Here is a 13,633-nt window from a genome sequence, read left to right on the forward strand (position 1 = left end):
AGCCTTGCTTGCATGGGCAAAAAACACCAGGTTCCTTCATTGTCCACGCGTGCAATAGTCAGGTATTCACAACCAAACGATGTTTTAGCATTTCTCAAGCAATCACAACATCAAATAAGCCACAATATCATGAAACAAGACCAAAGCAAGAAGAAAATCGAAGAACAAACAAAACCCTAACTTCCTTTACTTGGAAAATGCTAGCAGAACACCCCCGACACCTAAGCAAATGAGCACGACAACTCCCGAAGCAGATTCGCGAGCTGGAAAAATAATGAAACAGATTCAAAATGGGTTACCAAGGTGAACCCTAGTTAGAATCATGACAACAAAGCTAGAAAAGAGAAGGGTACGGTTGAGAAACAACTTACGTGAGATGGGAGTGGAGTTGAGCTTAGCTTGAAGATGTTTGAGATCCAAACCCTAGCAGAGCTCTGTTGAGGGAACAAAGAAGTGAGCAAGGGACTGTTTTTCTGAAAAGTGCAGAATGAGGGGGGTTAGGGCTGGTTTAGGTGTTTTGGACATCCTATGGGTCAGCCTTAAGCCTAACAGACTAAAATAGACCCTTAAACTTTAGGCAGAATTTGAGTGGGCCTTACAAAAAGAAAGATGAGTATTTTTATTATCCTATAATAATAGATGACTTTAATTTTTTTGTTTATAAATAAATGACTTTAATAAGTGTTTAAAAAATTAATAAGTAATCCTATTGATAATAAATAAAATCATTTTTTACACGCGTTAAATATTATGCTTTTCTACTTTTTTCTTACTTTTTTCTTTAGTTAAATTAGTTTTTGATTTTTTTTATTTTGAAAATTTTGTATTAGTGGGACATATCATAAACAGCTGTAATTTCAACTTTTTATGCTTTTAATATTAATCTAGATTAAAATAAAGTACTATATTTCTTGTAAAAAAACGAAGTTACAGTTAAAAAGTTAATAAAATATTTTAAAATGATAAAATTTAATTTTATGAATATAAATTGACACTGTAAAATTGTTTCTATTATTAATTAATCATAAATCAATATTGATTAAACATTTGGATAATAAATATAAGTCTACAAAGTTATGATATATAATAGTTTATATTTAGATGACAGCTTTTTTTTACATTATGAAACCATAATCTATTGTATAGGCTGACCATATCCCAGCCCGTCTGTATGTGGAAAGGCCGACCACATCCCGACTGTAGGGAGAGGGCAGGAGACGCGCACAAGCACAACAGACAAAGAAAAGGGGCCAGCAGGGTGCAGAGGTTGGGTATATCTCGGCCCGCCGCCTGGCCGGGTATATCCCAACCCAATAGTGGCCAGTTGGGTAAGGATGATGTTGTACAGACAAGCAGCGCATAATCTTATTCAATAAGGAAAGGATTGATTCTTGACAAAGTACAGACGAGCAATCTCAGTTAATATGGAAATAACTAATCCTTGACAAGGCACAGGCGAGCAATCTCAATCAATAAGGGAAGAGTTGATCCTTGAAAAGGTATAGCCGAGCAATCTTAGTCAATAAGGAAGGAGATGATCCTTGACAACGTAAAAACGAGCAATCTCAGTCAATAAGAAAAGTGTTTATCCTCGACAAGGTATAGACGAGAAATCTTAGTCAATAAGGAAAGAGTTGATCCTTGACAAGGTACAGATGAGCAATCTTAGTTAATAAGGAAAGAGTCGATCCTTGACAATGTACAGATGACCAATCTCAATCAATAAAGAAAGAACTTACGCGTGCAATCTTAGTCAGAAAGGAAAGAGTTGATCCTCGAATGTGAACGACCCGCAAATAATAATAACAAGTATGCCAACTGAACAATATAAATTAGGGTCTAGTGACTACAAAGAGGTAGGCTTTTCTCACTTTACTACATACGCCTCATATCAAATCACTATTTGACTTGAGTGTCGGAGTGCCTGTAGGTACCTCCACCCTCAAAGTTCACGCAGCGAGCAAATCCAGGAAGAGTCCAGAGAGGAGCAGAAGAGGGATCGACACAGAGGGTTCTTGAGATCGTCTGGTTCCATACTAAAATAATACCAATCAGGTACATCTATATTTTCAAATTAAAAAGGTGAACTTGACTCGTAAAGAAAATCATTTAAATCATTGTGTTGTATATGTGACAAAATATTTCTCCAAGTGTACGACTTGAAGGATTGATGGGATTATCCAAACAAGGTACACCCATAGTACACAATCTGGGGATTATTAAGATTGCATATATGAAAAACCAACCTATACATGGTCTGGTCGGGTACATGTCAGTCCTATGGGACGACATGTAATTGGACTAGCCAACTACTCAAATCAACCTAATTGCGTTGGACAAAGTTAACTCAAGATTAAGCAACTTATTGTGATTAACATGTAATTAAGTCAACTAAATAAAAGTTCAACCAGGTAAGGTCCATAAAATCTAGTATAAAAGGCATGTTTTGCGAAGTACATCATGCTTACATTTTTACTTTGACATCTGACTCTCATATCTCAAACTGACTTTAACTTTGACATTAGAGTGTTTTTTGTAGGTATCTCCCCCTAATTTAAGACTAAAGGACAATATACCCTTAAAATCAAGGCCATTAACTTTTGAAATCAGCTCAAGAGACTTTATATAATATAAATCAATTTTGAAGGAACTAAATTCACGTATTTTGAAAGATAAATGACTAAATTGGTCCAAAGTTTCAAAATAGACTAATTCTAAAATTCATTGAAAGTTAAGAGATCAAAAACATATTTAACTCACTTTTAAAATCAACTTAAAGACTTTATAAAATATAAATCAACCTCGTAAAAATCACTAAATCATATAAGTCTAGTTTGAAAAAAAAAACTCATATATAAGTAAATATGTAAATACATTAGGTTAAATTATTTTAAACTTATTTAGAGGTCTCAAGTTCGAATTAAATGCTACATCATTATTAGAATTAAAAATAATTTCGGTGAAAATTACTTTATAATCTATAAAATAGATACAAATAACTTTTAATCCTTCACATTTATGTTTAAGGATTGAAATATATTTTAAAAATTATTAAATCTTTTAAACCAGTATCTAAGGATTAAAGACATTTTCTTAAAAATTAAAAGATAATTTATTTTAAATTTCAGGAACTAAAATTGTACAATTGACTTAAATAAATTGTATCTATAAATAGGACTCTTCCTATCAATAATAATACGCAGAAAAGTTGTTCTCTATTCTCTCATTGTTTATTCTTTCTTCTATTCTCTTTTCTTCTCTCTTTTATTATTAGCTTGATTTCATAACACATTATTAGCATGATGCTCCAACCAATTAAGGACTAGTGGAAGTTGTTCTCTCTAACGATAGTGCTCTAGGTGTCTCAATCCAGATTTTTCCTAATCCTTTCTCTATTTACAATTTTACCTTATATTCTTCTTCTTGTGATAAGAATTGTTTGAATTTATCAATTCTCATCTCCGTCTTATTATTTTTATTTATTATGACGATGATTATTATTATTATTTTTTATGGTGATTATTACTATTATTATTACTAATTTTAAACATGACAAATCTTACAAATCTTGGATTTTAAATGTTGAAATACATTTAGATGCAATGGATATTGGGATACCATTAAAAAAAGAAATAAAGCATCTAAGCAACTAATTTGCTCATGTGACAAAAATATTGTGAAAAGAGATTTCACAAATATTATGAATTTATTTCATGCATATGTATGGTTTGACAAAGCAATAAAACTTTTGATGAAAAATCATGATATTCGCCTAATCTGATCCATTACCAGAAGTGAATGCAACAATAAATATTATGAATTTATTTCATGCCTTTGTATGGCTGAACAAAGCAATGAGCTTTTGATAGAAAATCATGAAACCTGTACAATTGGTTCTGCTTCATTCCCAGAAGTGAACGCAACAACATTTCATTTATATTTTCATGATCATGATTGTGATATTGATTATGGACATGGTTATAAAGGAAATTTTAAAAACACATTTTGTCACCAGAAGTGACACAATACGGTGGTAAAGGCCATTTGAGTTGTGTTTATTGTACACCAAAATATCTTCAAATAATGAGAAGAACATAGAAACACATATTGATCACCTCATTGGTTATGAGAGTGTTAAAAAAAATCTCATATTGATATTTACGTTTATATGAAGAGAAAATGTTTGCACTAGTACCAAAGGATATGTGTCTTATTTATAATGCAATAACTTAGACAATTCTCAAGAATAATAAATTTTCTCTTGTTTGATAATGCGAGACATCAATGTTAGTATTATTTATAGTACTACAAATATATTTGAAGGCTCTAGAAGAGCTATTATACTTCTACCAAGAAGTTGAATAGAAATTTATTAAGTTTCAAGGATATTTGTCTAAATGGATATCATATTGAAACAAATAATGAAAAAGATATGAAATATCTTTATATCTCTACGATTGAGTTGAAAAAAATGTGTATTGGAGAAATTATCAACAGTCTCTTATAGTTTGTACTACACGTTTATTAGTACAATTGAAATGCATGTCATGGTAAACTAGAAGTTTACGAATCAAAATGAATGCCTTGTTTGACATGATCAGTTGGATGATTTGTACTACATATATATTAGTACAATTAAAATGCATGTCATGGTAAACCAGAAGTTTACGAATCAGAATAAATTCCTTGTTTGGTATGATCAGTTGTGTCATCCTTGATCTATTATGATGCAAAAAAAAAGGTTGAAAAACTCATGTGGACACCCACTTAAGAGTCAAAAAACTTCTTCAAACCAATGAGTTCTTATGCACTATACATTCACAGAAGTTGAGAATAAGACCATTACTAGAAAAATTAGAATTGAGTCAATCTCATTTTCAAAATGAATACATGGTGATATTTCTGGTCCAATACACCTACCATGTGGAACATTTATATATTTCATGGTTTTAATTGATGCAACAACTAGATGGTCACATATTTGTTTATTATCAACTTGTAATCAAGTATTTGCAAAGTTATTAACAATTAAGAGCTCACTTCACATATTATTCGATTAAGAAAATCTGTTATGATAATACTGGTGAAATTACATCTCATGCTTTTCATGAGTATTGTATATCAATTAGAATTAAAGTTGAGCATCCAGTAGCACATGTTCATACTCAAAATAGACTTGCGAAATCATTATTAAAACATCTAAAATTGGTTGCAATACCATTACTTATGAGAGCTAATCTTCAAATGACTACTTGGAAATATGCAATTTTGCATGTTTCATTATTGATTTGCATCAAGCCAACAAGTTATCATAAATATTATATTATGCAGTTGGTTTTTGGTCTGTGACATAATATTCTCATGTAAGAATTTTTTAGTGTGGTGTATATGTTTCAATTTCCCCACCAAAAAGGACTATGATGGGTCCTCAGAGATGATTGAGAATATATGTTGAATATGATTCTCCCTCAATATTAAAATATCTTGAACTACCAATAGTTCGACTTATTTACAATTCGACTTTTCAACTGTCACTTTGATGAATAAGTTTTTCCAACATTAGGGGGAGAAAGAAAACAATTGAAAAAGAATATTGGTTGGAATGAATTATCTCTACTATAAAAAATCTTGAATGAGACAGTGAGCTAAAATGCAAGATGACCTAATTGAAAAGGTTGAAATCCCAAAAGATTCATTTGACATAATTAATGATTCAGTTCTAGAAGAATCTCAGGTACCTGAAATTGTTGAAAATGATGAGATCTCAATAAGTTATGTCACGAATCATATATTATGGAACCAAAATGAAGTCAACATTGACGAAACTTTTACATATAATATAGCAATGAATGTTATGAATGGCAATGAGGATCAATAATAAATGATCATTGAAGACTGTCGACAAAAAAATGATTGGTCAAAATGAAAATATGCAAAGAGGCATAACTAGATTTGCTTGGTAAACAAAAGTTTTTTTGGAACTCTAGTTCGCACACTTGAAGGTGTCAAACTCGTTGGGTACATATGAATTTTTGCACAAAAATCAAATTAAGAATGATGAAATTGTTAGATACAAAGCACAATTGGTTGCTCAAGGTTTTTCACAAAACTTCATATTGATTGTGAAAAGACATACTCTCTAGTATTGGATGCAATAACATTGCAATATTTTATTATCCTAGTTATACAACAAGGTTTGCATTTACATCTAATGGATGATGTTACAACCTATTTGCACGGTTCTCTTGAGAATCATATTTATATGAAAATACCTAAAGGATTTTATTTGTCCAACAAGGCAAATTCTAAAAAGGGTTATTCAGTAAAATTGAATAGCCCTTTTATTGCTTAAAGCAATCAAGACGTGTGTGACATAAACCGTCTTTTTGAGTACTTATTAAAAGAAGGATATAGAAATGATCCTATGTGTTCTTGTATTTATATGAAAAGATCCAAAAATGAATTTGCCATAATTATTATTTATGTAAATGACATAAATATCGTTGGAACTACTAATGGGCTCACAAAGGCAATTGATTGCTTAAAAAAGAATTTGAGATGAAGTATCTTCAAAAAGAAAAATTTTTGTTTGAGATTACAAATTTGAGTATTTAAACAAAGGTGTTTTTATACATTAAGAGACTTATATAATCAAGGTGCGTAAAATGTTCTAAATGGACAAGTCACATCTATTATGCATTCTAATAGTTGTGAGATCGTTAGATGTTGATAAATGCTCTTCTTAGACCTCAAGAAAATGATGAAGATCTTATTGGTCTAGAAGCACCATATCTTAGTGTCATAGAAACATGGATGTATCTTTCTAATTATACTCGATATGATATTACATTTGTTGTAAATTTGTTAAGCAAGATATAGTTCTTCAGCTACAAGAAGAACTTTTGAGCAAATGATTCACAAGTTCGGACTCCGTCACCTTAATGTTGTAAGTTTACATGATGGGGAGAAATAAAATATGTGATGAACAATATTGTATTAAAGAATATATAATGTTGTACTCTTTTTCCTTCACTATGTTTTTTATCCTGAAGGGTTTTTCCTAGTAAGGTTTTAATGAGACACATCCTCTTATCAATCTCTTATCAATGGACACTCAATGGTGAGTGTTATGAATTAATGATTGTCCATTGATTTGATACGTTTACTCATATGATTGGTACTCATATGATTCATTACTCTTTATGTATTAACTAGTTGATTTGTTTCCTTTATAGATTACATGTTGTATTTATAAATAGAACTATTTCTATCAATAATAATACACAGACAAGTTACTCTCTATTTTCTCATTATTTATTCTTTCTTTTATTCTCTTTTATTATTACCTTTATTTCATAACAATTTTTATTTTTGTTTCCAATTTTACAGCAACCATGAAACTTCATTAGTTCCATCAGCGAATTTGATTTAATTTCGTGGAACCACAAAAATATTTCGTGGGCTATCATTTACGTCAGCAATGACGTAACACCTGTATAAAAACAAGAGCTTAAAAATGGTGTAGCAGCATTCCTCCTTAAAGTGTGTAACAGAAACATTAATTTTTTTGAAAAGCTCATCTTTTGTTACGACCATTTAACAATTCTAAATAACAATAAAATACTGAATTGAATTATTTAATTATAATATAAATTAAATTATTGAATAAAATCAATAAAAATAATTATGAAATAACTGTATCAATTTTGAAAACCAAAATTATACTCTACTTTCGAGAAAAGTGTATGTTAAATTTTGCGAAAGAGAATGAATGGGTGAGTATTACACATAAAATGTTTTATCGTCTTAATTCGATTTTGCTAATTTGCTAAAAGAAATTAGCAACGATTAATAATAATTATTTCAAGAATAGACGACTATTGTTGTTATTATAAATTTTAACCAATATAGTTTTAATATAATAAAACAAATAAACTTATTTATTCACGCATTATGTCAACTATTAACAAATAACTTGGTCTTAAATTTTAAAAATTTAGTTCAAGTTAAATTACTCGGTATATTCTTTATTTGTTTAAACTAACTTTCTTAATTGAATTTTAAAACTGAAAAGTTAAATCTTAGAAATTAAGTTATGATGGGGTTTTGATTAATTTTTTTAATGTGCTGATTAATAGAACTTGTCTTATTAAGGTAATAAGTTTGGTCGATTAATTAATCATTTTGAGAATCAAAACACCATTTTTTTTTTATCTTTGCAGTTGACAATTAAATTGACTAATGTTGAATCAGGTCAAGAATCCTATAAGGTATAAAATAAATAGTTGGCATAATGATCAACATTTGGTAAATTTGAGAGTAAATCAACAATTTTTTAACATTATCAAAATTTTTAAAGTGTGGGTCCAATTATCTGGGCCCCACCTAGACTTCGAAATTGTTGACTTTAGAGTGGACCACTTTTTCACCATTTTTTGCTTCTTCACCAAGCCAATGCACCTCTATATAAACCAAACCACTCTTTCTTCTCATTTCAAACAAACCTTCAATACTTCAAATATCATTTTTTTTTTTCATTGGGCATGGCAACTCCTGGGTTTGGTCTCCCTGAAGCATACATGGCGAGAAAATTGTTCATGGAAAAGAGGAAAAAATGTGCACGAGAAGACGAAGAGAAAAGCACCCAAATGAAGATTTCTACAATCAAAGGAGCTTCTGAAGGTAAAACTGCAAGTGGGTGTTTCTCGTGGGTCTCCAATCCCTTTTTCCTATTATTTGATAACCTAATTTTTTTTTGTTCGTTCATATACTAATTGAATGAATTTACAATGCAGACATGTATACTATTGAATTCTAAAAGCGTGGTCTACCTCATGCTCATCTGCTTCTCTTTTTGCACCAAAATGACAAATATCCAAGCGCTGATGATATTGATAAAGTAATATCAGCTGAAATTCCATGCCCAATTGGAAATCCTAAACTATATGAATGTGTGAAGGATCATATGATTCATGGTCCTTGTGGAGTAGTAAATAAATCCCTTCCTTGCATGAAGAATGGTAAATGCTCACGGTTTTATCCTAAAAAATTTCAGAGTAGTACAACTATTTCAGAAGATGGATTTCCACAATATCGAAGAAGAGACAATGAAGTCTGCGTGGTCAAGAATCATGTTTCTTTAGACAATCGATCTGTGGTTCCATATAATCCTAAATTGTTACTTAAATATGAAGGTCATATCAATGTTGAATGGTGCAACAAAAGTACTTCAATTAAGTACTTATTCAAATACATCAACAAGGGTTATGACAGAATTACAGCGGCTATAGTTAATAATACCAATGCAACTCATCTTCATCACCAGTCAGGAGATGAAATTAAACAATATCTTGATTGTAGATACATATCACCATCTGAGGCATGTTGGAGAATATTTTCATTTCCTATTCATGGCAGGAATCCAGCTGTTGAACGTTTATTTTTCCATCTTCCCGGAGAACAATCAGTGTACTTTAAAGACGACGAGTTTATTGATGAAGTCATAGGAAAAGCAACTGTAGCAGAATCAATGTTTACAAGTTGGATGGAATGTAATAAAAAGTATGAATTGGCAAGAACTTTGACATACCCAGAGATTGTGTCAAAATTTGTCTATGTCAAGAAAGACAGATGTTGGAAACCCAAGAAAATAGGAAACACAATTGGAAGACTTATTTGGGTTCCACCATCAACAGGTGAATTATACTATCTAAGGAGGATGCTCACTGTTGTCAAAGGTCCTTTATGTTATGAAGATATCAGAACGGTGGATAATATATTATATTCAACCTTTAGAGAAGCATGTGAAACCTTGGGATTTTTGGCAGATGATAAGGAATATGTAGAAGCAATCACAGAAGCCAAAGATTGGGGCAGTGGAAATTATCTAAGGAAACTTTTCGTGACAATGCTATTGTCCAATAGTGTCAACAAACCACTAGATCTATGGGAAAAAACTTGGAAATGGCTATCTGATGACATATTATATAGGGAAAGAATAAAAGCTAGGAATCCAGGTATGTTTGACTTAAATTTATAAACTTATAACAGAAATAAGTTACTGAAATAACAAAAATGAATACTTAAGTAACTGAATTTTTATGCAGAACTGCAATTATCACTTCATATATTGCGAAACTTGACGTTATTCCATATTGAAGAGATACTACAAACTAATAGAAGAAGCCTAAAACAATTCCCAACAATGCCATATCCAGATGGTTTTATTATAGCTCAATGTGGGAACATATTGGTGTACTCAGAACTTGACTACAATCCTGTCACCGAAGCAAATCTATTTCAGCAAAATTATGATCGGATGACAGGTATAACCTAACTAAAAATTCATGAGTACATTTTTTGTTTTGAATAATTAATATCTGAATTACAATTGTAGGGGAACAAAAGGACATATTTCAAAAAGTTACTGAAGCTGTTATTAAAAATGTGAGAGGAATGTTCTTTCTTTATGGCTATGGGGGTACAGGAAAGACTTTCATGTGGAGAACTATTTCTTCAACATTGAGATCTAAGAGAAAAATTGTATTAACTGTTGCATCAAGTGGTATAGCATCTTTGTTGTTGCCAGGAGGAAGGACATCACATTCAAAGTTCAGAATTCCAATTCCAACCATGGAAAACTCAATTTGTAACATAGAGCAGGGTTCTGAAGCTGCTGAGCTACTAAAATTAGCTGACCTCATTATTTGGGATGAAGCACCAATGGCACACAAATTTTGTTTCGAAACTCTAGACAGGACCTTAAATGACATAATGAAAGACAAAATGAAACCAAATTTAGTATTTGGAGGAAAGGTAGTAGTTTTTGGAGGTGATTTCAGACAGATATTACCTGTCATTCCTAGAGGAACTAGATCAAACATTGTACATGCAACAATCAATGCTTCATACCTATGGCAGCATTGTCAAGTTTTGACATTGACAAAGAACATGAGACTTCTACAACCAGGTTTACAAAGCACTTCAACATGCGAAATTCAGCAATTCTCCGATTGGATTGTAAAACTAGGTGATGGTATCTTGTGCGAACCCAATGATGGTGTTGTGGATATCGAAATACCTCCAGAATTTTTGATCTCTAATTTTAACGATCTAATTAAAGCTATTGTGTTAAGCACATATCTTGATCTATTGGAGAATTATAGAAATGATAATTTCCTGCAGAGCAGAGCTATACTGGCCAGTAGAATAGAAACAGTAGAAGAAATCAACAAATACATATTATCTTTAATTCCAGGTAATTATTAGGATATTGTTAGTCACATATGTTACATATTGAATATGAATTATATATGCAGTAACTAATACAATGACTATTTTGCAGGACAAGAACAAGAATACCTAAGTGCAGATACAATTGATAAGACAGATAATCCAATAAACGATGAATATGATGTTCTTACTCCAGAATTCCTCAATTCATTAACTACATCAGGCTTACCAAGTCATCAAATAACCCTCAAAATCGGAGCTCCTATAATGTTGCTAAGAAACTTGGATCAATCAGAGGGGTTGTGCAACGGAACCAGATTAATTATTACAAGGTTGCAAAAACATGTAATAGCAGCAAAGATTCTTAGTGGAAACAGAAAGGGTAACGAAGTTTACATTCCACGTATGTCTATGTCTCCATCTCAATCACCTTGGCCATTTAAACTAATCAGAAGGCAATTTCCAATAATGTTATCTTATGCAATGACAATTAACAAATCACAGGGACAATCTTTGTGTTCGGTTGGATTATATTTGCCAAAACCAGTATTTAGCCATGGTCAATTATATGTCGCAGTTTCTAGGGTTCAGAGTAAATCGGGATTAAAAATTTTAATCCATGATTCTGACAAAAAACCATTGTCTTCAACGACAAATGTTGTATATAAGGAAGTCTTTCAAAATGTATAGAAATTCATACCATATTAACTTCATTTTGATAACTCAGTGGGTTATGTATTTTGTATAGACAGAGCAGATATGAGAACTAATGTGAAACTCCATGTCCATTATCTAATGACTTTGAAGTTTACAGTTTCAGATACAAAAAAAAGGATGATACCTGATAAAAGGAACAACTGCAGCATTGTATGAATTGTTGCATGAGCTAATTGCCTCAGAAATGGATGACATAGTAATTCGAACTAAAAACTATGTCCTCATTTATTGCGAGACCAACCATGGTAGACACGTAGTCATATTCAATAAAGAATGCATTTATGTACTGAACTCTTTTTCTTTTTACACCACCGCCACCTCCATTTAATGATTTCTTTCACCAACACAGTAATAAATTGAAATTAAACATAACCATATACACCAATTAATGAGCGTGGAACGTATTTACCTTGCAGAAACCCAGTATTTGTTTTTTCACATTTTATCAACTATTAAAATATCGGTTATAAGTATTGTTCCATTTTGTTTTCTAAATCCACTTAATCACTCCAATTCATCCTATTTATTGGAAACTAATTTACTTTTCAATATGGAACATTTATTGTTTCAACAAGACCTGACCGAAAATGAAGGTTTACCATTATGTAAACTGATTCCATTAGTCGTTAGCTGAATTAACAAAATTGTTTAATATAGAAACCCATACTTCATCCATTTAAATAAAACGTTGGCATACATACCAAAATACAAGTGCCAACCAAAAAAATATGTCCTTGTGCGTAAACAGCACCAAAATATTACCACAGCATACATAAATTAAACATTCCAGTTAAATATTCCAACAACACACTACATTTTCTGAACTACGATTAAATTGTCTTCGTTTTTCCTAAATTCTAACTTTATCCTATCACCAGCGCATAACTTATTTTCCGTGACAAATCTCCTCCATCCACACCCCAGATAGCATTCAGTGCGCGCCCTCTGAGCCCATCTAATTGAACACTGCCAGTACATTCCATTAGCATTTGATAATAGGCATTCCTTCTTAGATGTCGAAAATGCATTGGCAACGAATGAAGCATTGAGATACTGAAATAGGAATTAAAAAGATTGTAAGTAACTACAAAGTTTTATAGAAGATGAAATAAATTTACTGTAATAAATAAAACTAAGTCATACCAGCGACGATGCACCAACATCATAAGTAGTCAAACATTTTATTAAGCAATTGTCACTATCATCTTCTGGAACATCTTCAAGGTTTTTTGCAGTACCAGAACAAGATGTTGCATTTGTAGTATAGGCAATCTCAATTCCTTCCACTGAAAATAACTTAATTAAGAAAACATTGAGTGATACATAACTCATATGCAAGTAGACTTCATCCTTCAGATTATAGTATTTGAACATTTTCCGAATCGGACCACGAAAAATCGTTGTTGCATTTGGGGTCACATGAAACTTAAACTTGAAAGTTTTAGAATTCGGATCAACAAACTCCATCTCCTGGTCAAAAACTGTTTTCTTTTCCCAGAATAGGTGGAAATAAGGATCCAAGCTAATTGTAGACTGCATTCCGAAAATGATACAATATTAGACTAAAATATGAAATACTTATTTTTACACAAAACAAGAATGATAAATGCTACAGATTTACCTCTTTGGGAGTTAAGAGAATCCTGAAAGAAGACAAGAACCTAGACCACACCAAATCTTCTTC

General features: G+C 31.5%; 1 protein-coding gene across 1 annotated transcript; it reads left to right on the forward strand.

The window, feature by feature from the left end:
• The first annotated feature begins 8,543 nt into the window (after positions 1-8,543).
• On the forward strand, positions 8,544-12,105 carry LOC114195006. Its single transcript, XM_028085406.1, has 6 exons — positions 8,544-8,711; positions 8,822-10,016; positions 10,107-10,325; positions 10,397-11,257; positions 11,345-11,635; positions 11,981-12,105. Exons 1-6 carry the CDS (start codon positions 8,544-8,546, stop codon positions 12,103-12,105), a joined length of 2,859 nt encoding a protein of 952 aa, XP_027941207.1.
• The last annotated feature ends 1,528 nt before the right edge of the window (positions 12,106-13,633 follow it).

This window comes from Vigna unguiculata, chromosome 8, assembly GCF_004118075.2.
Source record: "Vigna unguiculata cultivar IT97K-499-35 chromosome 8, ASM411807v1, whole genome shotgun sequence".
NCBI lineage: Eukaryota > Viridiplantae > Streptophyta > Magnoliopsida > Fabales > Fabaceae > Vigna > Vigna unguiculata.

What these genes read in the sequence shown, in the direction of transcription:
- LOC114195006 (XM_028085406.1), top strand. Translation starts at nt 8,544, where the DNA reads ATGGCAACTCCTGGGTTTGGTCTCCCTGAAGCATACATGGCGAGAAAA. An exon ending in AATAAAAGCTAGGAATCCAG is followed by an intron (nt 10,017 to 10,106) that starts GTATGTTTGACT and finishes ATTTTTATGCAG; the next exon opens with AACTGCAATTATCACTTCAT. An exon ending in CATATTATCTTTAATTCCAG is followed by an intron (nt 11,258 to 11,344) that starts GTAATTATTAGG and finishes ACTATTTTGCAG; the next exon opens with GACAAGAACAAGAATACCTA.